The sequence below is a fragment of the Hippopotamus amphibius genome, chromosome 8, assembly GCF_030028045.1.
Source record: "Hippopotamus amphibius kiboko isolate mHipAmp2 chromosome 8, mHipAmp2.hap2, whole genome shotgun sequence".
Taxonomy (NCBI): domain Eukaryota; kingdom Metazoa; phylum Chordata; class Mammalia; order Artiodactyla; family Hippopotamidae; genus Hippopotamus; species Hippopotamus amphibius.
This window is the reverse complement of record NC_080193.1, coordinates 123,411,945-123,438,620: the sequence shown is the minus strand read 5'-3', so window position 1 is coordinate 123,438,620 and position 26,676 is coordinate 123,411,945. Positions and strand designations below refer to the sequence as shown.

The window sequence follows — 26,676 nt, the reverse complement described above, 5'->3', positions numbered from 1 at the left end:
TAAAGTCCATTAGTGTGACAAAACAACATGCTTTGAATGGAAAGGTGATTTTATGTGTATATATATATGTATAAAATATATATATCTGGTTTCATTTATCTCCAGAATTAAGTTGGTGGATGTATAGAATTGGAGAGCTGCCAACACGCCCTTCCTTCTTTCAGTCCTCCTTGTGAGTCCTTCCCAAGATGACCTTTCTTGATCAATGAAATACTGAGACACAAGTGCAGGCTAATAGGCTTGAAGATATGCTCATTGTAGCTGAGCATTCTTGGTGTGGAGACAAAGTAGATGGCAAAGGGAAGGAGGAGACCCAAGAAGCTATTCTGTCATAAGTGAAAGCAGAGCAACCAGAAAGCAGAAAGAAGACAGAACAAGATGCATGGAAGCACACTCAAAGCCACTATGAGCTATTGATGGATGGGAAGCAACTAAACCAACAGCAAATACTGCACAAAAATGAAGACACTCTGAAAAAGTTATCGCTGGACAAATGAATGAATGAAAAAAATGAGCTAACATGAGGCATTTTGAAAAAAGATGTTATATTTTCCACCAGAGGAAGAAGTAATGCTAAAAACCATTAGTGCTGTCTTCATTTATAGGACGCAAAGAATCCCGGCTTCAATTCATCTTCTTTTCCATTCTTATTCTCAGGGACAGCGTCATGTGAATGGGCTTCATCATATTACAGCAGACCTCTAGCGTGCTCCTATTCAACGTGAAATTTCATGCTTATTTCCTAGTGGTTCCTTACACCTGAGAATTTATTTTCCTTCCAAGTGGAAATTGATTTCATTTCCTTTTTTTTTTTTAAATGACTCCCTTCTTGTCTTTTTAAATCTAATCTGTCCTCATCTGTATTGGGATATTCCTATAGTAGACTTATCCCATGTAGACAAAGAGCATATCTGCTCACTACTCAGTGAGGAGCACAGTGAAAAGTGATTACTCTGCCCTTCTCAGACCAGATGTAGCAGAAGGAACTCTCTCTTTTTTAAACACATAAAAGACCATGTTACATCAGTATCAATGCTGTAAGTTGCCAAGAAATGCAGTTAGGCCAAGAAGAGCATGCAAAAAGTGTTTTTTTGTTGTTGTTGTCAAAGAGTGGCAAGTGAAAAGTCCTGTGTAAGAAGAATACTTACGCACGACATTCAGGTTACAGGAAGTCTTAAAATCCTTAGCATCACAAGTGTATTTTTTAATATCCTCTGGGGTACAGCCGTGTATAATAAGTTTTCTGACCCTGCCATCAGCAACAATTTCATACTTCTTGCTTTTGAGAATTTCTGTTCCATTTTTGAACCATTTCACCTTAGCATTTTCTCGGGATACTTCACACTCCAATACCGCAGTGGCTTCCTCTTCGACCGTCTGGTCCTCAAGAGGCTTAGTGAATTCAACTGGGGGTTCTGAAAGAATCATACTAATTAGCCAAGGTATTTCTCCTTTCCTTCTCCAAGAGTTTCAGCACCTCCTCAATTTTCCTCTCGTATCTTGAGGGCTTTTCTGTTTTTAAGTTCATTTGTAAGATTTGATTCCACTCAGGTGTTTTCCTCTAATAATGATATTTCGTCATTATTTTTATTTATACAGAGGAAAAGTGTTTTTAGAGAATATGAAACATCAAGGAAATAATAGCCAACTCTTGGTTAAGAGAGTGATAGGTATCTACTGATAATAATTTCTTCCTCCAGCTGTTTCTTGAATGCAATAAAAACAGTGGGGATGGAAATAGGAAATAAAACCTATTCTAGTCAATTTTGGCTTTTTTTTTTAATAGTCTGTGAACTACTTTGTTAAGCCAAAAAGTAAAATTAGATATTTTCTGATATTTGGTGGATTTTAATGATCTGTCTGTATGGTGCTTATCATATACAGATAGTTGAGAGCTGGCATTATTTATGAACCTCTGCATTATATATGTTTTAAAAAATAGCCATGCAATTACCTTTCACAAAGAGGTTGGCTTGTGTTTTGAAATCTTTTGCTACTAGTTGGACTTCTCCAGCATCTTCTAACTTTACATCCCTCAGAGTAAGTGTATGGACTCTTCCTTCTGAACGTGTGACCACCTAGTTTTTGGAAAAAAAAAAAAGTGCAGTTTAAGAATATATGAATTATATAATTATATCTATCATGGTGATCCATAGAAATATAGAATCACTGTGTTATATACCAGGAACTAATATAGTGTTGTAATCAATTATATTTCAAAAACAAACAAACAAACTCATAGAAGAAGAGATCAGATCTGGTGTCTTCCAGGGGTGGAGGCGGGGGGGGGGAGGGGGTTAGGGTGGGGGCTAATTGGATGAAGGCAATCAAAACGTAGACACTTCTATTTATGAGATAAGTACTAGGGATGTAATGTACAACATGATAGATATAATTAACACTGCTGTATGTCATATGATATATGAAAGTTGTTAAGAGGGTAAATCCTAAGAGTTATCGTCATAGGAAGAAGATTTTTTTCTATGTCTTTGATATGTATGTGAGATAATGGATGTGCATGAAATATTATGGTAATCATTTCATGATATACATAAGTCAAATAATTATGCGGTACACCTTAAACTCATGCAGTGCTGTATGTCAATTATAAAGCAACAAAACTGAAAGAAAAAATATATGAAATGTCATTCATGTGTATATGTATATGCACATTTAGTTCATTCAGGTAAACAGTTTGAAATAGTGCTTTCCAAGTTGTTTTATAATCATTTGTATAGCCTATTTGTATTTGAAAATAATTTTAACCAATAGCTTGGAAGCTTCTAAGGAAATGTTAGGCTTTTATAGTTTCACAGTTACCTTTATATAATTTCTAGGAGGGCTTTTATTTTGAAATGCCTAGGCAAATTTATATGTGTGTATTTATACATATACATATATATTTGCCTCCATTCTTCTACTGGGTTTATATATATAAGGGAAAAACTTAGAATAGCTAAATCATGAAAGGAAGGGGAAAAAATGATTGCATATAGTAAGCTGAAAGTAAACCTTATGTTCTAAATGCAAGGTGTTTGCCTTGCAATAAGCTGGAATCCTTCCATTTTAGCAATTAAAATTATTTTGCAAACCAATTAAACCTGTGATTAAAATAATTTGTACAATTTCTTAATTTTGTGCAAAAACACAAAGATGTTGCCTCTTTTTCCTTTTCGTGTATTTGTACCTCATGACTGGTAAAATCAGGTATCAGGCAGGGCTGCAATTGTTCACATAGCTGTGAACAAACGGATAAAGGAACTTCAGAACTAGTTAAATCAGGAGACCACTGTGATCTTAGAAGATCATGACAAATGCTGCCATTACCATTAATATTCGGATGATAAATTCTTGTTGTAAATGCAGCCTTAGCTGGTTTGAAGGGGTATAGCCTGTAGGAAAGTGAATTGTCAAAAAGGATCCACTGCCTCAATATGGGCTGCCATTAGGTCCCACAATTGTGGTTTGTGCAGCTGAAAATCAGGCTACAGACAGGGCCATCCTGACAGTAGATTATAAGACAATTGGAGATTCTTCTAGTTCTACCATACAAAAATTCCATAAGACATTATGCCCCGTCACACAGATTGATTTTGCTTCAGAGTTCACTTACAGTTAAGAACAATGCAAAAAATCTTTACCAGTGGAACTATTATGCTGGTGTAAAAAAAAAGTCAGGAATAAAGTTTCATATAAAGGTTTTTCCTTAATCAAGAGCTGGGCATGGTTATTAACATAACTACCTTAATAATCGAGAAAGCCAGAAACGTAAGGGAAAATAAACAGGAGAAGGTAATTAAGATATGTCCTAGGAACACAGCTACTTATTCAAAGACATGGTGCTTGAGTGGGAGAAAAATTGTTTCTGTGATAACGTTTCAATATAAATTTTGAATTTAAAATTTGGATTGTGATTTAGGGCTATTTTAAAAAGTATCTCAAGTTTTAATTCATTAACAGATATGTTAACACATTGTTTTATCATTGAAATTCCTCTGAGGCTACTCTAGAATATTCTGTTACTGAGAACTTGGCTCAGAACACAGTGGTTCTCAGGAAATAGCTCATATACAGTGTACATTGATTATGTTAAAGGGAAAACAACTAATAGCTACCTTGTAAAAATAAACCAATAATGTGAATGCTGAAGATTTTGTGGTAGATTGTGTAAAGATAATGTTACAGATTATTCTTTTAAAATATTGTTAACTTATAATGGAAGCATATTACTATAATACAATAGGCATCATGACTGTGACCAAGCTATTAAAGTTTAAATACAAAATCCTCAGTGGTCATTTAGGACTTAGCAGTCCTTTCCTGGACTGATGGCCAAAGAGGAGGAAAAACCACAACTCATTTCTGAAATTTTCTCTTTTGATTTTCTCTTCTAATAATGTGTTTTTGTTTGGTTGCAGAATGTTTAGCCTCCAAAAACTATACCAAAATGAAGATGAAAGGCCTGAATTAAATTGATAATAGCTAGTTTGTTCTGATAGACTTAAACAAAACATGCAAAATATACTAAAATGACTTTACTTCACAGTCTATATTTAAGTTCTTTTTAAAAAGAGACTTTTAGTAATATAGGAGCAGGTTCACAAAAGGCTAAAGTATTTTAGGTGACTAAAGTAAAAGATTGTTTCCTATGTCAAGTGAGACACAAAGAGGCCCTATAGAGTTATAGTACGGTGACCCTTTCTAACCTGAGAAAAAAGTTCAGTGACAATAAGATAAATATATGTGTGTATGTATGTGTATACATATATACACATATTTTAGTAAAAGAAATGTAACTAAGATTTTTAGGAGTCTACCTTTTAATTTAAAATAACATAGTTTTTATACACAGTACTATAAATAAAATAGGTAACTAATAAGGACCTACTGTATAGCACAGGGAACTCTGTAATGGCCTATATGGGAAAAGAATCTAAAATAGAGTGGATATATGTGTAACAGATTCACTTTGATGTATATCTGAAATGAACATAACATTGTAAATTAACTATACTCCAATAAAAATTTTTTAAAAATAAAATTAAAAAAATAAAATAGTATGGTTTTTACATTAGAACTAATAAGACTGATCTTTTAATGAAAGCTCTTAATTTGAACAAAAAATATTCAGTAGCAAAAGAATAATATCATTTGTCCTTAAGCAGTGTTCCTTTATTCAAATCATGAATTTATAGATCTAGAAAGGATTTTGAAAAGCCAACCAATTTTCTGCCTTTGGACATGAAAGCAATTAAACCACACTTAATTGGACAAGTGTATATTTTTAAAAAGCAAGCTTGAAGGCGGACATGCCTCCATCACCCAGTTCAGTATTTGGAAGACCTCATGGTGAGGACAGTTTCCTCATATCAAACTTAATTCTCTTGCTGCAATTTGAATGTATGACTGCTTTTTTTATCCTTGGTAACAAAGGAGATCAGTTGGTCATTATTGTCTGTATAGCAGGTAGATTTTATCTCCCAGATGACTGTTAACTGAATTACTCTTCAATCACCTTGGTAGAATACTAGTTTTTGTTTGTTTGTTTGTTTGTTTGTTTGAGAAAAGTTGTTCAAAGGCATTTTCCTTCTAATACTTTAATCAACTTTGTGGCTCTTTGTTAAACTGAATCCCTTTTAAATTATATTCCTATAAGTCTTAGTTTGATTCCTACTGACGCCTTGATGCCACATTTGATATTATATCTAAAAGTACTGGGAAAGAATGACATAGAACAATGAAATACCCTGTGCTTTATTTCCAACCCACGTTGGACAGTTTTTATATATAGGGTTGGCCAAAAAGTTTGTTTGGGTTTTTCTATAACATCTTACAGAAAATTCTAAATGAACTTTTGGGCCAACCCAATATTTTGTTTCAAGAATTCAAAATTAATGGTGAATTATCAAAATAATTCAGACACATTGTCTTAGGGGCAAACTACATAGTACAATTTGGGTAAATTGTATTTTGGGCCTATCTGAATAATCACCTTGGTTTTCACTTGGGTGAAATTTTGGGATGACACCAGAAGCTAGTTATTTCCTAAAACTTCTTAAAGTGTATTTGTTCATACATGTGGAGAATCACAGAGCCCTTCTTTCTTGCCAGCACCACTGGCTGCACTTTAAATAGTTCACTTGCATTCCAGAATTTGCACAGCTCAAAGCACTTGAGGGTTAAAAATAACTTTGGAGAAATGCTTGAAGAGCAGATCCACCCAGGAGTTATCTCAACTACTTGATGAACTGCCTGAAATGGAATTTCCATCCTCTCCTCTTACTCCCCTTATATGCAGAACGCTAGATAGCATGGAGAGAATTAGCCGTAAAACTTAATCTGTACCCTTGTTACGGCGCATCGAATCGCAAAGCCTTTTTGATCCTTCATGTCTTTTCATGAATTAAACTATCACTGATAGCTAATGAGTGTTTGCCTTTTCTTCAATAACCTAAAACTTGATCATACTTAAAATTTTAATTTCCATTTCAATAAAAATAGCATCAGGTTAAACCCAACACAAATTAGAAGAATCTGCTTTACAATTTCAGCAGAAATCAGGCTTGAGTAGGGAAAAGAAAGAGAAAGGGAGACGAGAGGAAGTAGGAAAGCAAAGAACAAGGAAAACACATGTGAAGATGAAAGAACTGAGGGACAAGGAAGAGCAAGGCAAGGCAACCACATGCCTGCCTCTTACCTTATCGCTGGGCTCTAGTTTCTTCCCTCTGAGGTACCATTCCACTGGGATATCCTCATAAGACAGTTCACAGTCAAAGGTGGCTGTTTCCCCTGCAGTCACTGTGACATCCTTCAGAGGCCTCAGAAGACCAATAACTCGTGCTTTGCGAGAGGAAGGAAACAGCTTTGGATGACTCATTTTGTAATTCCAAAAGGATAAATACAGATTTAGTTATTAATCTCCATGGTTGCTTTCTTCAAGAAGGAAAGAGCCACGGGACTTCCCACTGTTCTCACTCCTTTGTGGACGTGGCCCCTTGGTGCTGAGAAAGGGAGAGCTGGTGGCCGGAGAGCGATTATCTATCTGTAGGGGCCCTTTCATTCCGATATACCAAGGTCAGCGAGAAATTTGTGCTGCATCTGTCTCTCTGCCAGGCATCAAGTTCCTCTTGCTACATAAGGTATGTGACTTCCAAAATAACTAAGACTCTGATTGGGAGAGGACAAGGGCCCCTCAGTCACATAGCCTGTCCAATCCATAAACACTTTTGCACCTTCCAAAAATGTTAGTCTGATGCTCTCCGCCTCCCTTCTTGAGTCTGAAATGCCCACACAGCAAAGTTTTTCCTTATGGTGCTATAGTTGTACAGCCACTTGAAGAATCTCTTTAAGGGTCTTTAAGGGTTCTGAGTTAGATTCTTTTTCTGTGAATATGTACTTTGAATGAAAGAATTACGAAGTGGGAGATTCCAGCTTAATTTTCTTGTGTTCAAATGGCAAGGTCAAGGAAATTTCCAGAACTTTAGAATTTGAACCATGCGTGTATGAGGATGACAAAGAAGTAAATACGAGAAAGCCAGTTTCTATACCTTAATAATGTTTTCTAATTAAGTAAATCCCATTAATTTCACTCATATCCATTTGCTGCAGAAGTATACAGTTCATTTTCAGCAGAAACACATAATACTTACGTTTTACTCGGAGGTGGGCACTAGATTTAACATTGGCAGCTTGGAAATCCACCCCACCGGTCTGGTCCAGGCGGCAGTTGTGCAAAATAAGGAAGTGCGTTTTGCCTTCTTCCTTGATCTCACACTCCTGTACCAAAAGAGAGAAAAGGTTTCATAGGAAGTCATCTTCTTTGATATTTTTTTCTGAGGATATAATCTCTTAATTAAAGGAATTTACAAATAACTGGTGAGGTGACAATCTAATTTTGACTTTTGTGAAAGAAAGCTAACAACTATTATTCATGAAGGCTGTGTTTATTTTAGCCGTATCATTCTGAACCAACTAGGAGCATCACAGAATAGCTACACCTTATACCACTGTGCTGGATCAAAAAGAACGCAAGTGTGCCTGTCCGAGCCCATTCATAGACCCTAATAGCTCTCTTTGGCTTGACGTCTGATAAAGAACCTGATATGTTTTAAATGCCTTGCATGCACTCTGACTTTCCTGCTGTCCTTTTCTATTTCATGCAGCTCCTCTAGGGGTTGACAAGTTCAGAAATAGCCTTACAGGTGTCTGGAGTAGTGCCTCTCCCTTGAGTTTCCAGTTGGCGTGGATATCATCTTCCGAGATTTCGGTTTCAAAGCGGGCTGTCTCAGTCTCCATCACCTCCACGCTGTACAGGGGTCGCACCAGTTTAATTTCCCGATCTAGAAAAGTGCAGGGTCAGCATGTGTCATTAGGCTCTGGCAGAAATAACTCCAACAGCTTCAAGAGTGAAACTCGTGGAAATTTCCTTACCCTCAATGTCAAGCTTTCCTGAGGTCTTATCTGTCCCACAGTCACAGGTGTACTGTCCAATATCTGATTTCAAGGCTTTCTTTAGGATTAGCATGCGCTTCTTGCCATCTGCCTTAATAACAGCATTTTTAGATGGTTTTATTTCCTTCCCATCCTTAAACCATTTCACCGGTGCATCTGCTTTGCTAATTTCACACTGGAGAACCACTTCATCTTTCTCTACGCCGGTGTAATCCTGAAGCTTTCCTGTAAAGTATGGATCTCCCTCTGCAAGTAAAGTATAAGTGACAAAATTTTATTAACCACATAAGGAGATGACAATCTCTTGGAAAGTTTAAGGGGCAGCTTATAGAGGTCTGGGTATATTTAAAAATTGCACCATGCAATTCGTTCAACATGTTTATGTTTTCAAAACTTCTCTAAGAGTTAGAAAGGGAATCAATGCCTGGGATTTATCAAGCTCTAATACATCTATATTGTATTTTGAAGTATTTTATTAACAGTAGTTTGAAAGACACAATGAAATTTAGCTTCAAACATAACTGTGTTCCTTCATTATTCAGCTAAGTTTTTAATTTCTTAGCAAATCTCCTATGTCTAGTGTACCTGTAAGCTTTCAGATTCACATTATTAGTTTTTCTTTTATCAATTAATAATTTGCCTTTAATAGTTTCTATATATGTTAAACTTCACATATAATCTGCCTGATATTAAGGGCCCAGGAAAAACAATGAGCTTTATTAATGTAAGTTGTGTGTTTCCAAGGAACTTGAAAAACATTTTTCTGAAATAATTTTGATAAAGTGAGGAGAGAGGACGTATTTATGTTCCTATTTTAAACATGACAGGGCTCAATAATTAATTGAGTTTTAATTCTGATTTGAACTGGCGATTTTGTGAGCCTGAGTCTTTATTCCTTTAAAATCCTCATATTTTAGGTAAAAATATTTTAGAAATAAGCCTAATAATGTATGTGATAGTGTCTAAAGGACAGGGCTTGCTTGCATGCAATATAACACTTGAAAGAATTTTATATAGTCGCTACTCCACAAATTTCTGATGAATCGAATGCAATAAAATTAAATTGAAAAAAAAAAAAGCACCTACCAAGCACAGTGAGTTTGGCTTCTGAACTTAACCCCATAGCTTCTACTTTAATTTGAGAGGTATCATCAATAGAGAGGTTTCTGAATGTGATGGAATGGGTTTTCCCTTCATCATCCATTGAGACGAACTTGCTGGTGTGCAGACGCTGGTCGTTCTTAAACCAGCGGACACGAATGTTATCATGGGACAGGTCCACAGTAAACACAGCACTTTCTCTCTCTTTGGCTGTTACATCCTTGAGGGGGGTGAGGAATTTGAGTCGGATCCCTATCAAGGAAAAAAAAAAACCTTATTAATTCCAACCCTTAAAGGAGGATATACAAAAGTGGGGGCGGGGAGAGAAAAAAAGCATTTAAACGTGGCCTAGCTGATAAAATATTTACCTTCAATGATCAGCTTGCCACTTGTGTGCTTATCCTCAGCTTCGAATATGTATTTTGCTTCATCTTCAAAAGCAGCAGATTTGATCACCAGCGCGTGCCTAGTGCCATCCTTTATAAGCTCAATTTTGTCATCGCCTGTGATTTCCTGGGTTCCTTTCAGCCAACGGTATGTTTTGGGCTCCCTGGATACTTCACACTCAAACTTAGCCTCATCTTTCTCAAAGACTTTAACATCACTGAGAGGTGTGATGAAGATTAGTGGCAATTCTGAAAAAAAGAAGAGGGTGTGGATGAAGCCAGAATGTGATTCCAGGCATCAGTTCTGGGTCTCATAAGGAAGCCTTGCAAAGAAAATACAAAAGGGTGGCTGGTAGGTGGAACGTACCTTTCACTTTCAGATTCGCTGCAGATTTAGCGTTGGCAGCTTGGAAGGAGACCTCGCCTGTCATGTCCAGCCGGCAGTTATAAAGGACCAGTATATGCTTCTTCCCATCTTCAATGATTTCACAATCCTGTTTGGAGTGAGGTTAGGAGGAAAGAGAAACAAGAACATCATTTTCATAACTGGTTATTCCTACAAATAATCAAGCGATTTCATACCAGAAATGTATCATCTTCCACCAACAACCAAGCAAGCCCGCCCCCACCCCACCGTCCGTCCCGGCATGTGTGAGCAGATCATTGTGACTTACAGGGGAAGCAGTTAAAGGCTCTCCTTTTAACTTCCACTGGCCATGAACATCTGGTTCAGAAAGTTCGATTTCAAAGCGAGCTGTTTCACCCACAAACACTTCTACTCCATACAGAGGTTTTTCCACTTTTATTAGTCGGGCTGAAATTATACAGATTTTTGTTAGAATGACTGAACAAAGAAACCGTAGGTTCGGATAGGGTACATTTAAAAATTTTGCTTAACTCACCCTCAACAGTGACATTTGCTTTCGTCTTGTCTGTTCCACAGTCACACATGTATTCGCCTTTGTCTTTCAGTTCTGCCTTTTTGATTTTTAAGATGCGGCGCAGGCCATCTGCCTTGATAGAGTATTTGGGTGATGGTACAATCTCTTCCCCATCTTTAAACCATTTCACTGGCACATCTTTGCTCACTTCACACTTCAGAATAATCTCATCCTTCTCGACTCCAGTCTTGTCATGTAATTTCACAGTAAAGTAGGGATCGGCCTCTGTAAAAGACGTTCAGCAGATAATTAGAGGAACGTGAAAATGAAAGGTGATTAAGAGTTACAGTTTGCAAAATGTTTAACTATTACCCACTCCCACCATCCCAAAACTGGCTCTCTGGTTATAGTCGGTCACATTTACCTAAGACCTTCAGATTTGCTGTGGAACTCAGGTCCTTAACCTGAGCTTTGATCTGGGATATATCATCCAGTGTCACTTCTCTCATTTCCAGCTTGTGAATCTTGCCCTCCGATGAGATGAGTACAGTTCTGCTCGTGTGGAGTTTGGCATCATTTTTGAACCAGACTACGTGCATTTTTTCATGAGAAAGTTCACAGACAAAAGTTGCTGTTTCACCTTCTTTTACTGTTTGATCTTCAAGAGGTGACATGAATTTCAATCTTATACCTGCAACGCAAAGTAATATACTCAGGAATACAATTTACCTTCAGAAATATTCCACTCTAATCTGCCTGGTAAAAAGAATCTGTTTCACGTGGCATTTATTGAGTCACCTTTTTAAATGGAGCTATCTTCCATTAAAAAAATTCAGGGGGTTGTTTTGAAGGCAATGTGAAAATAAAGTCGTGGGGCCAGTGGTCACTGACAGCTGTTAGAACTTGCTGTTCTGTCTTTAAAGTCAGATATTTACGTGCCTAACTATGGGATGTCAGAGTCAGATCTCAACAGCTCTCACCTGTAACAAATAATCGTGCTGAGGTCTTCTTGCCCTCCACTTCAGCAGTATAGACCCCTTCGTCATCAAACTGAGAGTTATTGATGACAAGAATGTGTTTCTTTCCATCAGCAATGATATCAAACTTGTCAGATGACTTGATTATATCAGGTCCTTTAGACCATATCACATTTGCCTCCCGAGTGAGGACACATTCAAATCGAGCCTGTCGCTTTTCTGGGACAGTGACATCCTTCAGGGGCACGACAAAGTCAAGTTCGATTTCTGAAAATCAAATATTAAGAATGAGTTTTTTTCAGAATGCAGAGGGCTGTAAGATGAAGTTGAGCCCACTCCATGAGTTCTAAGGGCCTATACCTTTTACTGTCAGAATGGCAGTCGTAACTGCGTTAAGTGCCTGGTAAAGAACTTCACCGGCTTGGTCCAGTTTGACTTTGTGCAAAGTCAAGAAGCGTTTTCCACCATCTGCCTTGATTTCACACGTCTGAAAAATGATAGTTGTAGTTAGTATTTGAATGAGATAAAATGTTTCAGATACAGATTTCTATAGAGTCATAAAAATAACTAATACTACTAATAAAAATAAGTAAAAGTGTTTTGTCATAAGATTTTCAAAAAACTGCCAAGCTGTCCACAAATAGCGCATCAAATTTCTTCCCCTCTTTGAGACTTTAGAAGCCGGAAGTAACTCCATCATTGTTGAACCAAACCTGAATCTCAAACCTGATTACAGAATGCAGTTATTTTATATGACTAACAACTTTTTTTATTGACATATAGTTGATTTACAATGTTGTGTTAGTTTCTGCTGTACAGCAAAGTGATTCAGTTATACATAAATATACATTTTTAATATTCTTTTCCATTGTGGTTTATCACAGGATATTGAATATAGTTCCCTGTGCTATACAGTAGGACTTTGTTGTTTATCCATCCTATAGAGAATAGTTTGCATCTGCTAATGCTAAACTCCCAATCCATCCCCCCCACCATCTCACCTCCCCCTTGGCAACCACAAGTCTGTTCTCTATGTCTGTGAGTCTATTTCTTAGATAGGTTCATTTGTGTATATGACTAACAACATGAGAAATTACTCACAGGTGAGGGTCTTAGAAGTTCTCCCTTCAGTTTCCATTGTCCAGGAACGTCTGCCTCTGAGATTTCTGCATCAAAGCTTGCGCTTTCTTTCTCATAAATGGTAACATCCTCTATTGGTTTAAGCAATTCAACTTCACGGTCTATATTGGTAAAGGAGGAAATACCATAAGACTTTAAACAATCTAACAATGCTTTTGTGTGTGTGTGTGTGTGTGTGTGTGTGTGTATGTATCATTTTACCTTAGGCACACATAAAACTTATCTTTTAGAATAAAAGGTAAGATTTTTATACCTCCAAGTGTCAGCTTTGCAGGGTATCTTTTCCCTTCAATTTCCACTGCATATTCATCAATATCTTCGGGCATAGCATTCTTAATTTTGAGGTGTATGTGATTTCCATCTCGTACTATCTCAGTCTTATCAGTTGGTTCTAAGGGGATTTCATCATATCCTTTGAACCACTTAATGTTTGGCGTGTCCTTTGCTATAACACAGGTGAAAACAGCTGTCCCCTTGGGTTTCACATGCTGATCTCTGATGGGTTTCACCAGCCAGTCTCTTATGACTTCTGTATGAAAGTAAGGTCAGAAAGGTAATTATGATCTGAACAAGTAATATAAATAACTTCCTTAGTAAATTTCAGAAATAGAAAAAAAATTCTCTAAACTGGACATAGTTAATCTGCTGTGATTTGATATTCCCCCTCCTAGATAAGGTGCAAGACTGCTGATATCCCGATACTGGGAAATAGAATTCTCTCTTCTCCTTTCTTAGTATAATAATAAGTAGAACTAAGTTTTTCAGAGAGGTACTAACCTACTACTTTGACGCAGGATGAGCACTCCAGGTTGTTGGCATTTTCCACGGTCACTGTGTACGTCCCGGCGTCGGAGTCATCTGCGTCGTTGATGGTCAGGGCCCGCATCAAGCCAATGACACCAGGCACAATTTTGCCGGGTTTCTCTACCACGATCTTGCCATCCTTCCTCCAGACCACGTCACGTTCTTTGTTTAACTCGCAGCTCAAGTACAGTGGCTGTCCTTTGACCACTGTGACTTCCTCTTCAAGCGTTTTTACAAAACGCACAGGAAGTTCTGTGGAGAATTTCGGTATTAAGAATCTGCCAGAGACTTTTCAATACATACAATATTTTCAGTGAAATAAAACTTGGAAGGACGCAGGTGCAGAGAATGGACTGGAGAACTCGAGGTTTGGGAGGGGGTGGGGGGTGAAGGGGAAGCTGAGATGAAGCGAGAGAGTAGCACAGACATATATATACTACCAACTGTAAAGTAGATAGCCAGTGGGAAGTTGTTGTATAACAAAGGGAGTTCAACTGGAGGATGGAAGATGCCTTAGAGGACTGGGGCGGGGAGGGTGGGGGGGACTCGAGGGAGGGTGGGGGGGGAGTCAAGGGAGGGAGGGAATACGGGGATATGTGTATAAAAACAGATGATTGAACTTGGTGTACGCCCTTAAAAATAATAAATAAATAAAATTAAAAAGAAAAAAAAAACTTGGAAAGAAGAGGTTTTGTCTAAAACGACAATCAAAGTTGCTACTGAGGCTTATTTGTTAAAGTTTAATACGGACCATGTTCGTAAGACTGGAAATTACCTTCGACAATCAGTTTCGCCGTGGAGGTCTTTTCCTTATTTCCCAGACGTAAGACACAGGTGTATTCACCAGCATCAGAAAGCTGAACGTCAATGATATGCAGCTTTCTGTCTTTCCCATCGGCGATGAACCTGTGCTTTGGGCTCTCCCGGATGTTGCTGCCATCTTTCATCCAGCTTGTCACTGCAGTGGACGGGGAGACTAAACAGTCAAAGATTGCAGAAGAGCCAACGGACTCGGCTTCAGTCAAGACAATGTCTGTCATTTCTTTCACAAATTTCAGTGGCACAGCCTTCAGCTGGTAGGTGAACGGAGCTTCGTCAGGCGGTTTCTCTCCACCACTTCCTGGTCTTAACTTTTTCCTTTCAGCTTCTATTGGTGAAGGAGTCTTTTTGGCTACACCTAATTCAAAATAAAATTGAAAGTTGAACTGGCATTTCCATAAGGGTCGGAGAGTGCATACGTGGCTGTCTGCGGGGTGAAACCAGTGATAGAGCGACCAGAAGACAAGAAGAGAAAATTAAAGACTAGGCAACTGACAGGTCAACTGAATTTATCCTGCTTTCTTTCAGAAAAAAAATGAGGTAGCACGAGGAATCCATGAATAATAAATGCTCTTCATTTTCTCAAGTCTTAAAGCCAAATATATAACGTACTGATTAATGTCTGATTATTTTATGTCATGTATAAATATCATGTATATGAAGAATGAAACTAGGAACTTATAGGGTTCATTATGCTAAAGTATATGTGTTATATATGTATTACCCACCTGAAAAATATTAGAAGTGTATTAGTTGCAATATCAGAAGACGTACTGGTTTTTGTAGAATCAATTAGAAATCATACAGATTGATGTAAATTTTGAATCTTTTCCCCCTTGAGTGTGAAGCTTCCCAGAGTGAAAGATTACAACTCAGGTACAGGGAAATGAATCTTACCTTTGATGGGACCTTTCGGCTTGGCAGCCTCCTCTTTAGGTGCTTTGGCTTCTGAAATAAAAATGAAACAGCATTTAAACAATTTTCAGACTTATTTCATGCTTAGTAGTAAACCATGTGGGATGAGTCATGCTCTTTATTATAAATATTAATGCATAAAGAAAAATTAGATTTATATGGCTTTTATGAGAATATTTGGATATTTCCTAGAAGGCATATTCTGAGAATGATGTGACCAAGCTAAACTTCCAGTGTTTTTAGGATTAAAAAATTACTTTCAGCAAGTACTTCTTCTCCCATTTCTGGAAGGCTTACTCTTGCCTTGTGAGGAAGAGTTTTACTCTTGCCTAACTATAAAAAGTATTTTATATGTTTATGCACGTGCTGGTTATGTGAACCAAGGAAATACGTTTTTGTCAATAAGGAATCAATGTAGGCAAAAGGGAAATGACCCAGAAATTATCAAAAGCTTTTCTCTATTAAGTTGGGCAGATAAATCCAGGGAAGACTAAGGAAAAAGAAAGGGTCTATGTGCTACAAATGCATGGATTCCTTTGAAGATTTACCTTAATTAGACAATGAACTAAGGCAGAACCAAGACAGTTCCTACACTTAGAGTTTAATTCAATTAACACAGGGGCAGTATAAACTGTAGAACCAATTCTCTAGTGTCAGGCTCTGGGGATGTGAGAAAAGCTGTATTTTTTCACATGATTATCTCAATGGCAGTTATCTTTTTCTGAACTAATACAAGGTATCATACAGAAACCATAAAAGTTTAAAAGTAAGAATAATGTCCAAACCATAAATATCAGTGATAAAATTATGTTAATAAAAATATTAAAATTAAACTACAGCCAAAAGAACATAGTATATTGTCTCATGTTATTAAACACAATAAAAACCCCAAAGGAAAACCACAGAATAAATACCTGCTTTCTTTCCAACGACTGGCACCGTCACCGGGGCAGCGATGGGAGTTGGTGCGGGCTCCACAGGAGGTGGTTTGATTACTTTCACTTCTGTAGAAAGATGTCCATTGCATGAGTGTATGCTTTGTCACTTCCTAAAACCTCATTTGGTGGCCTATTTGCCTTCTCGGATGTACTTTTAAAATCTCCTAATAACTAGTTTTTCAGAGAACAATATATTCTAACTATAATAAAATCTATATATAATATAATAGTATATTTGAATATACGTAACATAAATATAACAATATAATCTAGTAATATATTGGGACATTAGAAATCACTTGATGCATGTAGACTTTACTCCCTTTTTCTTACTACTACACATAATTCGTGTGAAACATGAAAGACTATGCTGTTGACATTGAGGATAAGCTTGCTTACCTGCTTCAGGCTTTGGTTTTGGTTCAGGTGGAGGGAGAGGTATTGCTGGCTTAATTTCAGGCACTAAAACAATTCACAGTAATAAGCAGGTTATCACAGTATTTTTGAAGTTTTTCACAAAGTCAAACCAAAACTGGGCAGGTTTAACATATCTTGGAAAATATTAGGATGTGTATACATATAGTCACCAAATCAAATATTTGATCCAAGTTTATTCTGTATTTAAAAAAAATACTTAGAAAATATAGTAAGGCAGTTTTACTGGTTCTAATTTGTTATTCATCTCATTGCCCATAAATAAAATTTTCTTCATGTTTAAAACTTAGTAATTTGTTCAACAAACAGGTGGGTATGAGGCAATTGCACGTGAGAGTAAAGTGGTAAAGAAAATTAAGCTGGATGAGATAAGCAGATCAAGGTTATCTGCTCAAATCTTAATGCCAGTGTAATGATATTTTAATTGATGCACATTTGTATTTTTTAGAGACAACTAAGAAAGTGCCAGGAAGTTTGTACCTTTTGTTGGTTCAGGAACTTTCCTTTCCCTTTTGGTAACAGTAGCTGGAGGTGCTTCAACCTCTTCAACAGGTTTTGGAGGTGGTTCTGGCACTTTAAGATAAAAAGATGATTTTCTAGTGTTATTTTAGGATTTGAGTCCTTAGAAATCAACTGATGTGAAATAAACTATTTTTTCAAAAGCTCTATTATTGATGGCTTAAAAAAAAAACCTTCTATTTTATCAATTAATTTCTATTTTCTCTTCTTGACTCTGCTTCAATTTATTTTTCTTTCTCTTATTTCACCTATACCTATTGCCTCCCAACCCCATTAGGTCTCCTTTTCTAAATCACTTCTGAAAGAGTTCCAAATACACTCTGAGACTAGGCTAATGATAAAACTCAGCCCAGTTAAAAGCCCCCAAATTTTATAAAACATTTCTGACACCCCCCCCATGAAGTTATTTTGCAGCCAACTTGATTATTTCACAACTATTTCTACTGGAACACTTGTGGCAAAATAATAATAATGATGATGATGATGAAGTGCAAGGAAATGCATGACTATATTTGAGAACTACTATAAAAATATTTAAACAGAAAGCAGACAATGGAAAACACAGACTATGTGACAGATGAAATATGAAGCTATGTTTATATTTAACTCCATTTATGTTTACAAGATAAACCTTTTGTTAATGTCAATTTTTCTAAAAGATAATTTTACAAGTTGTTGTTGAGATTCCTACCTGCAGGTTTTTTAATTTTTTCTACTTTTTTAGGTTCTACTTTAGGTTCTTCTTCTTCGGGTGTCTTTCTTAGAACTTAAAAGACAAAAAGGTTTATATGTAAACCAAGACAAACGAATGAAGATATTGAATAAGCTTGACAAATGCAAATAATGTACAAAGCAAGGAAAGCGAAAAGCATGCGACCTAGTGCACAGGAAAACTGGCATTTACACTAAAAATGCTTTAAAAAAAAAATCAAAGGTTGTTATGTTAAACAGTACTCAGAGTCACTATGCAGATAGTCTGCTCAGAGATAAATCCCTGGCAGAAATGACCCAAACACAAAATGAATAATTTGAATAGCAACAAATTCTAATCATAATTCAATGTGATAATTTAATGAGAAAAGAGGCATTTAAATAAGTATAAAGTTTACTGAAGTGAAGATGGCCAAAGAAATACGCAGTTCTATGTGAAGAAAGTGTTAGAATTTGATTCTTCATTCAAATATCTTGTTTCTAATTCTTTAATATTTTATTAGTAGAAAAAAATGTTCACTTTTTAGAAAACGTTATTTATTAGTTGTGGTAATCCTGTGTCACACTTTCAAAAACTGAATGCTGAGTTTAGGCTTAAGTAGTTTGGTGTAATTTAGAGTATTTAATAGGTTTAGTGTATTTTACTACATAAATTGATTATTACGATTAGGCAGCTATGGTCATTAGTTTAGAATATTATCAATTTAGTCACGTCTATTAACGTAAATTTTAAGATACTCTGAATGCTTACAAAATTTCTGTCTTTTTAAAAAAATATGGAAATGATCACATTTAATTTTCAATGCAACTTACAAATGAATTTTGATAAACTAGGAAGCTAATTAAAAGAAAACCAAAGGACAGAAACATTTTGTAAACTTTCAAGTCCTTTTCATGTGTGTATTTGAAACTGATATAACGGCTGAAAAATACTATACCGCTTTTGAGAACAACTTCTTCCTTTGGTTGAGGTTTAGGTTCAGGAAGTAATTTGCGAACTTTCTTTTCACCTCCAAGCACTTAAAAGAATATGATTTTAAATTTTGAAGTTAATTCATATAAAAAGTAAATTTCAACAAGAAAAATGTCTCTTTCAAAACTAGTAACTAGTACATAAGTAACAATTTTTGTTGCATATAAATATCACAGAATTTAAAAGCAAAGAATATACTTCAAGTTGCTTCCTCTGCAAACATCTATATAACCTTGTGATGAAATTCAATTGCATTAACTGCAGGCAAATATATTCAATCATCTTAAGAGTATAGAAGAGGTTGTTCTATATTGACTATGAATCTTTTGTCAAATACAATGTTCTTGACAGCATCTTTGCCCCAATCTGCAATTGTAGATTGTCCAAATCTATTTTGATATCTCCCCAATCATTAATTACGGTAGGTGTTAGTGACATTATTCAGTCTTCTCCACTGATGAGAGAAGAAAGCTAAAGAATCTAGATTATGAACTGGATTTTGGGAAAGGGCCATATCTCTTTTTCTTAAGTATCCTTTCTTACGGTCCACTTTTTGAAATAATACTCACCTAAAATTATAGAAATATAGAATTTGAAAGCTGGTGTTGGAGCTTATTTTTAACGAATAAGAAAATGTCCTTGTATTTAAACTAAAAGGGACCCAAGGAATTCCAAATTAATTCCCTCTTGCATCTTTAGTGAATATCAAGCATAGCAGATGATACTATATAGAGCAGCCTCCTATTACTACTATAGCCCTAATAGTTTTGAATGGGAAAAAAAAAAAAGAGAGAGAAACACTTACTGTTTATTGAACCATTTTACCTCTCTACTAATGTCAATTAATGTAATTTAAAGCATTATTTATTTGTATCATGTAACATATTTGCTCACACACCTGCAATCTGAATTCTTAGATATTTCTGTAAAATTTCCCACTTGGTGCTTTAAACAAGACATTTGAAATTCATTAAAAAGTTTTTGTTTTATGTGAAAAACATAGCCGTGCCTAACTCTTACTTCAAATTTTAAACATACAGAAGGCAAACATGTAAATATTTCATTTTAAATAATGATTTATTTTCTGTCAAGTATTGGTATTTTAAGTAAAATTTCACAGTTAAACATTAAATTTTTTGTCCATGATAAACTGTGTTGGCCTTCGATACTATTTTCAAGTTACCAATATTTGTAATGTAAACCATTTTCATTGATCAAACTGGTGAGACACCCACACATTTAATTAACATAAATTGGAATGGCATAATATCCTTTTCTTATCTAATGGATATAATGAAAATATATCTTTGTATTGTTTTTCCATATTATTTTATTTTTAAGATCTTACTGACATGAGACTCAGGTGTAGAACACACCATTGTAGTTATTACTTTTAAAGTCATCACATGTCATTACATGTCATTTTAATATTTGAGTGACTTTGTAATAATCCTTTACTAGTTAATATCCATAGCAATATTATTTTGTAATCTCCATTTTATAAATCAGGAAATATACATTTAGATGGGTGATTTTTCCAAAATTCCAGAGTGAATCAAGAACAGATTCAACTTATGAGTCTGGATATGTAAATTACTTAGAACATTGTTACCCACCATACTTACTGGAAAAATTAACAATTTTATTTTTAATAGATGTTTTATGATTTATTTTTCTTTAGGGTCTAAGTTTAGATAGGGAAAAATATTGTTTAAAGAAATAAATTTTGAAAAAATGACCTGCGGTGATAAAGAAATTTCCCTACAATATGCGATCTGTACCCCTGAGAGAATGTCCTGGAGTTCTTGAGAAGATAGCGATAGGAAAGCCACAAGCAAATTCCTATGAATCATCTTAATAGTACAGAAGAACAGGATTTATTTTTAGTGCTTATAACACTGGCTAAAATACTGTTGTTCAGGTGAAACTGCAAAACTTTCTACTAATAGCTCTCAGCATTTTAATCTAAGATGTGTCCTGATATTAATGTTAGCTAACCAATAAAATTTGATATTTTTGAGTTTATGAAAATGCAAGAAGACATATGTAGATGAGACAAAGAAAACAACATGTATGAAATTGATGGGAGACAAAGAAAGCAACACTCATGAACCAGGACCATAAAAGCTACAAAAATGTAAGAAATCTATGAGACTAATTATTTTAAAAAAGAAAAGAAGAAGAACATTGTAGAAATCAGGAAGAGCAAGGAGTTGGATGAAGAGATAGTGCATATGAGCATTTTCTAGACTGTGAGATACCTTTCAGAGGTGTCAGCTCCACTTTTTCCGGAACCTCAGGTTTTTCAGGAACTTTCTTCCTTGAAACAGCTTTAAAGAAGATGATGTTACTTTCATTATTTGTTTATTGAGTTTTATCTGAAGCAAATTATTAAATATCCAAGAATCAAAACCAGGCTTTGCTTATAACCCCAAAGCATTAATAACAGCCGCCGAAGAACACACAAGAAGCGTTCAAACCATGAAAACAGATTGCAGTTTTACTCCAAACTTGAGTAGTAAATTAAAGTGTGGCTGAGAAGGAAGATAATTTTTATTCTTTGCAGGATGAAGAAATCTTCCTTTGCATATAAATTTTACACGAAGGGAAATGTAGTTAAGTGTATGTCCTCATGGAATGGCAATCAACAGATGTGTAGCCTTCTAAGAGGTGCTCTTTCTATGTTTGATTAAAAATGCAAGAAGCTCCCCCTACAGGCCAGGAGGGTTTTAGAGAGGCAAGAAACAAGTTTTACTGTAGAAAATTCTGGCTTTGTGTACATGAGTATGGGAAAAGTGCTCACCTAAGATTATATCTAGATTATTTTAGATTAGGAAATCTCATGACACCACAAATAAGAACGCATTTTGTTAAAGTAAAAAGAATAATAAGATTTTGCTAGTTTATTTCAGCTTTTAAAGATGTTATCTTAAAATTAAGTAATATGGAATCACTTCAAAGAAAAACCTAAATGCAAAGAGAATGAAAGGAAGTTTAACAATGAGAAGAGATGCTGGATATCAAATGTATCCATAACCACTCTCTCTGGCTACGCTGAGGACGACCACAGAACACAACTGGGTTTTTATTAAGTTGCCAAAAAAAAAAAAAAAAAAGTGGGGAAGCAGTGACAGGTCATTCATATACCTTCTCTTCATGGTATATGAACACATCAGCTATTGGATGCCATAAATATATTACCTATAATATATTCTAAAGCCTATGTCATTCTTTAAGAACAAAGTTTTGGCTTTTGTATAAATTTGTTTCTGCAATATTAAAACTATCTTGCAAAGTTTTCTCCTACATTCCACATGCACAAGATCCCAAAGATATGCATAGCAACCACACTTTGAAATCAGAAAACTCTTTCATCCCACTCTGCACGAGAAAGTTAGTTGGACAGGCCCTGCATCCCGATGGCCAGGATGAAGCTAACCATGGTGCACTTTCTGACACTTGGGGCATCAGGCATTGCCCAACAAGGCACCCAGGGCAGCATAAAACACAAATCTCTGGAATTCCCACAGCGTGATCATATCCCAAAGTACATATTTTAAAAATACATTTCTTGCAAGCACCAGCTTCCGTCTGGATAGAAGTTTGGAGCAGGTTAATAATCCTTTGGAAGTGGCATTTTATACCTTTAAGTTGGAATATTTTCTCCTTCACGTCTTCCTTAGGTGGAGCAGGAGGAGGAGCTGGGGGCCTTGGTTTGAGTTTTGGTTTCTCAATAACCTTCTTTTCAGGTTCAGGTTCTTAAAAGATGATTTCAGGAGTATTAGTATATGGATATGTTCATAGGTATGTGGATATACAGTATATTCAGCAGAAATTTAAGTGTATTTATGAAGTAAAAAGTTTGCTTTTTGGGATACATAATATTGGTATCCAACATAAAACATAAAAGTGTCCAACATAAAACATAAGAATATCAACACTGTACATAGATAACGAGAAATACAGCACAGGTGCTAATAAAAACAGCAAGGGAAGCATCCACATAAGCCACAGTGACATGAAATAAATAGTATGAATGACATGAATACATAAGACTGAAATGCACGTTGAAAACAGAATATCTCACATACAGGTGCAAAGAGACGCACTGTACATGTAGAACAATGTAAAACACATATATATCAAGATGAAGAATACGGTGATAAAGGTTTAAGTCCAATTAACTGAATACCTTGTACTGGTATTTCTTCTGGCTGTGGTTCAGGTTCAGGTTCTTCAGGCTTAATATACTTTTCAATTTCACGTTCTTTAAAGAATGTTGACAAAGGATACGAGGTTGTAATGTAAAGTTCTTCACAAAAACTCATACAAATTTCACATAGATGCAAAGATGACAGTCACAAAAACAGAAATATACAAATTCACTTACATAGAAAAAGAGGTAAGATTTCTATTTTCTTATACTCAAGCTTTCTGTAAACTATTTGATGTATGCTGATGGCAAATGAGACGACTTTTAAAATCTGATGTTGGGTTATCATTAGAGGATCCAATGCAATTATTCCAGCTTTGCCTCAGTAAACTGTACCTTTTGGAATTTATAATTGCCATCAAGAATAATCAAAGATTCTATTTCAAAAGAAGTATAATGATTTGAAAAATGAAGCAAACATGTGCTAGAATGCTTTTGTATATAATTTCAAGAAGGAGTGTTACCCTATAAATACTTTTGTATTGCTAACAGGAGTTTTCAAGAGATTAAAAAAATTTATATATATAATATATATGTATGTATGTATACCTTCAACAGGGGGAGTCACTTTTCTACCAATGGTTACAGATGCTCTTTCTTCATATATTATTTCCTCAGGAGACTCTTCAACTTAAAAAACACAGTGCTTTATTTTAGACTGAATTCAGAATAGAATACTGCAACTGCTAAGTTTCAACGTATCAACTTAGTTACACGCTATAACATATTCTTCAGAAGACTTCAAAACACCAATAATTTCACTACATAAGACAGACAACACATAAATACCAAAGATCCACCTACAACCAAAGCAAGACAATGAAGACAGCTGTTGTCTCCCCAAGATTTATGGAGCAGCAATGTACCTTGGACAGGTGGAGCTTCTGGTTCTTCAGGGATAGGCACTGACACTTCCTCTTCTGTGATGCTTTCCTTGGGAACTTCAGGCACTTTAAAGATATTGATTTTGTTTACTATTAAGAATTTGGAAGACGTACAAGATACTGAAAAGAGCAGGCAAAGAATACACGGGAAAGGACTTCATCTTATAAGACTTTGTGGGGAAAATGGTTTTGGAGGCAAGGCACTCTTTTGGACATCCTAATTTTATAAATGAGTCTTTGCAGTCTTCTTCATTTATTTCTCTTCCTCATGTAGATGTTCTCCACTGGTCTAATTCCGATGCTTTTAAAAATTGGCTCTACATTCTTTGAGCAATCACTCCTGCACTCTCAACTCTTATTTCCATGGTGATAACCTCTAGATCTACATCTCCAACCCTGATCTCTTTCCTAAGTTCCAGATGCACATTCCCAACTTCCATACATGACAAGTGAAAAATATATTCACTACCTTCTCTCTAATATCAGTTCGGGGACCCAATGAACCATCTCATGGCCTAGCTTCAACCCTTACAATCATCTTGGGCTCCTCTATTTCCCTAATCGCTTTGGAAACAGACACCAACTCAATCTCCACCTCTCTTAAAATCCAATCTCCTTTTCCATTTCTATCAGCCACTGACCTTGTCCAATTTTTAAAGACCTTACGTAACTGCAAGGGCTCTTTTCTATTATCATCCTCTTCTAAGAGTCTGAACTGCTGCCAGTTATCTGAAGCCCAACTCCTATTAATTTATACACCGCTGAAGCTTTCTATTGCCCACAGACTAAAGTACATGCCTTATACTGTCATTCAAAGAACTCCAAAATATGACTGTAATCTTTATAGCCAGACCTATCTTTCAGGATAGGCTGGATTTCTCCTGCTTGTCTGTCTCATTTTCTGTCTTTGTCTTCATTTCCCCCCGCCTTGTTCTGAAAAATTCGTTTTTGCATAAACTTATACTTCAGTATTTTTTTGATCTAAGAACTACTATTAAGATGCGCAGACAGCATTCAGAAAAATACATATTTTTTTCTTCATGGTAGGTACCTTTTTCTCGCCGGACTTCTGGTTTTTTGGTAACAGGCACAGGTTCTTTCTTTACTGGAACAAGTTTCTTGGGCAGCTCAGACACTTTGAAGATATTAGTTTTATTTTAAAAAGAGTATTTAAAGACATTGAAAAAATGTTAAGAATAAAGAAACTGTAATTAACAGAGCAGCATTAAATTAATGAAAGCAAAATAAGGACATTTTTGTCCCCTAACAATGAAGACAACTTATTGGATTCTATTTTAAGATATCAGAGTACTTTAAAAAAAATTATGATGTCAATGATGATGTGAATACCTTTAACTTCTGGTGCTTCTGGCTTCTTAACAGTTGGGACTTTCTTCACTGGGACAACTTTCTTTGCCATCTCAGGTACTTTAAAGATATTAGTAGCATTTAATAATATAAAATTGCAAGATGCAATACGTACACGTTAATTTGACAAGTCTGTTCAGCACTGTAACATACAGATGACAGTTCCACACACAATATAGCACAATACAAAATAAGGAAAGAATGTCAAATTTTAGATAGCACACAAAAATGAAGTAAATATTTATTTTACTGTAAGTACCTTTAGGAGGTGGAGGTTCTGCTTTTTTGATGACAGGAAATTTCTTCTCTGGAACAATCTTCTTGGGCTCTTCAGGCACTTGAAAGATAGGAATTTCTTTTAGTCAGATGATTACAATGAAAAGTTTAATGCTATGAAAAAATAAAAAAGATCACACATTTCTTTGCTATATGCACATTGTTAAATTCTGTAGGACAATGGTTTTATGTGTGCAACTGACTTTTGTTCTTGCCAATGAGGTCAAATGCTAAGGAAAGAGAAAGAAGACAGATTTTACCCTAAATAAGATATACAATAGACCTAAAAATCAAATGATGTATTTTCCCATTCAGTGAATCCTGTCTTATACCTGCTGGTGGTGGGGCTTCTGGTTCCTTCTCTTCTGCAACAGGAACTGGCTCTTCCTCTTCAGGAGCAATTTCCACAGGTTCTTCATATACTTTAAAGATAGAGTTAATTTAATTGAATGTGTGGAACAATATTCTAAAATGCACAAAATGCGACCTACAATAAATTGTCATCTTGATTTCTTCCCTCGTTTCTATTAATGTCACTTCTTATTTTTGTTAAGATGAAATCCATTTTGTTTGACTGATTTCTGTTTCTATCGATTTGAATGCTTGAAAAGCCCTTTTGGCGTTTAATGTCATTTCTAGTCATTAGTTCTCCTGTCCTACTTTGTGTGTACATTAAAGAAGCTTTGTTTAATACAGCTTATGATGGCCAGTGTAGATGTTGCTTCCTGATAACCCAGAATAGATTTGAGATTGGAGCTAATTAAGAATAATAAAGTAAGAGAAAGAATTAAAGGACAGAAAATGACCAAGAGATACTGAATTAGAAAAGAGGAGGAACAAGGCTTAAATTAAAAATAGTCACCAGTGGTAAGCTCATAAATGGCA

At 35.7% G+C, this 26,676-nt stretch overlaps 1 protein-coding gene and 1 long non-coding RNA gene across 2 annotated transcripts in view; one reads left to right on the top strand and one right to left on the bottom strand.

The window, feature by feature from the left end:
- The window catches only part of LOC130859047 (uncharacterized), a 98,728-nt gene extending 97,671 nt beyond the window's left edge, over window positions 1-1,057 (top strand). The window contains exon 10 of the long non-coding RNA XR_009055162.1: window positions 106-1,057. This is a non-coding gene — a long non-coding RNA (uncharacterized LOC130859047). The remainder of the gene's footprint in view (window positions 1-105) is intronic.
- TTN (titin) overlaps window positions 1-26,676 on the bottom strand; it is a 269,124-nt gene that overhangs the window by 96,345 nt on the left and 146,103 nt on the right. Inside the window, exons 198-230 of the mRNA XM_057746297.1 lie at window positions 26,124-26,213; window positions 25,775-25,852; window positions 25,498-25,575; window positions 25,199-25,282; window positions 24,130-24,213; window positions 23,813-23,893; window positions 23,243-23,317; window positions 22,695-22,808; window positions 21,312-21,380; window positions 19,016-19,096; window positions 18,058-18,132; window positions 17,328-17,420; window positions 16,812-16,874; window positions 16,389-16,478; window positions 15,457-15,507; window positions 14,516-14,917; window positions 13,714-13,992; window positions 13,190-13,465; window positions 12,898-13,037; window positions 12,157-12,283; window positions 11,800-12,063; window positions 11,244-11,510; window positions 10,841-11,104; window positions 10,613-10,752; window positions 10,306-10,432; window positions 9,921-10,187; window positions 9,538-9,804; window positions 8,431-8,697; window positions 8,200-8,339; window positions 7,650-7,776; window positions 6,698-6,840; window positions 1,955-2,078; window positions 1,149-1,415 (exon numbers count right to left, since the gene is read on the bottom strand). Of these exons, the coding sequence (XP_057602280.1) occupies window positions 1,149-1,415; window positions 1,955-2,078; window positions 6,698-6,840; window positions 7,650-7,776; window positions 8,200-8,339; window positions 8,431-8,697; window positions 9,538-9,804; window positions 9,921-10,187; window positions 10,306-10,432; window positions 10,613-10,752; window positions 10,841-11,104; window positions 11,244-11,510; window positions 11,800-12,063; window positions 12,157-12,283; window positions 12,898-13,037; window positions 13,190-13,465; window positions 13,714-13,992; window positions 14,516-14,917; window positions 15,457-15,507; window positions 16,389-16,478; window positions 16,812-16,874; window positions 17,328-17,420; window positions 18,058-18,132; window positions 19,016-19,096; window positions 21,312-21,380; window positions 22,695-22,808; window positions 23,243-23,317; window positions 23,813-23,893; window positions 24,130-24,213; window positions 25,199-25,282; window positions 25,498-25,575; window positions 25,775-25,852; window positions 26,124-26,213 (5,094 nt within the window). The remainder of the gene's footprint in view (window positions 1-1,148; window positions 1,416-1,954; window positions 2,079-6,697; window positions 6,841-7,649; window positions 7,777-8,199; window positions 8,340-8,430; window positions 8,698-9,537; window positions 9,805-9,920; window positions 10,188-10,305; window positions 10,433-10,612; window positions 10,753-10,840; window positions 11,105-11,243; window positions 11,511-11,799; window positions 12,064-12,156; window positions 12,284-12,897; window positions 13,038-13,189; window positions 13,466-13,713; window positions 13,993-14,515; window positions 14,918-15,456; window positions 15,508-16,388; window positions 16,479-16,811; window positions 16,875-17,327; window positions 17,421-18,057; window positions 18,133-19,015; window positions 19,097-21,311; window positions 21,381-22,694; window positions 22,809-23,242; window positions 23,318-23,812; window positions 23,894-24,129; window positions 24,214-25,198; window positions 25,283-25,497; window positions 25,576-25,774; window positions 25,853-26,123; window positions 26,214-26,676) is intronic.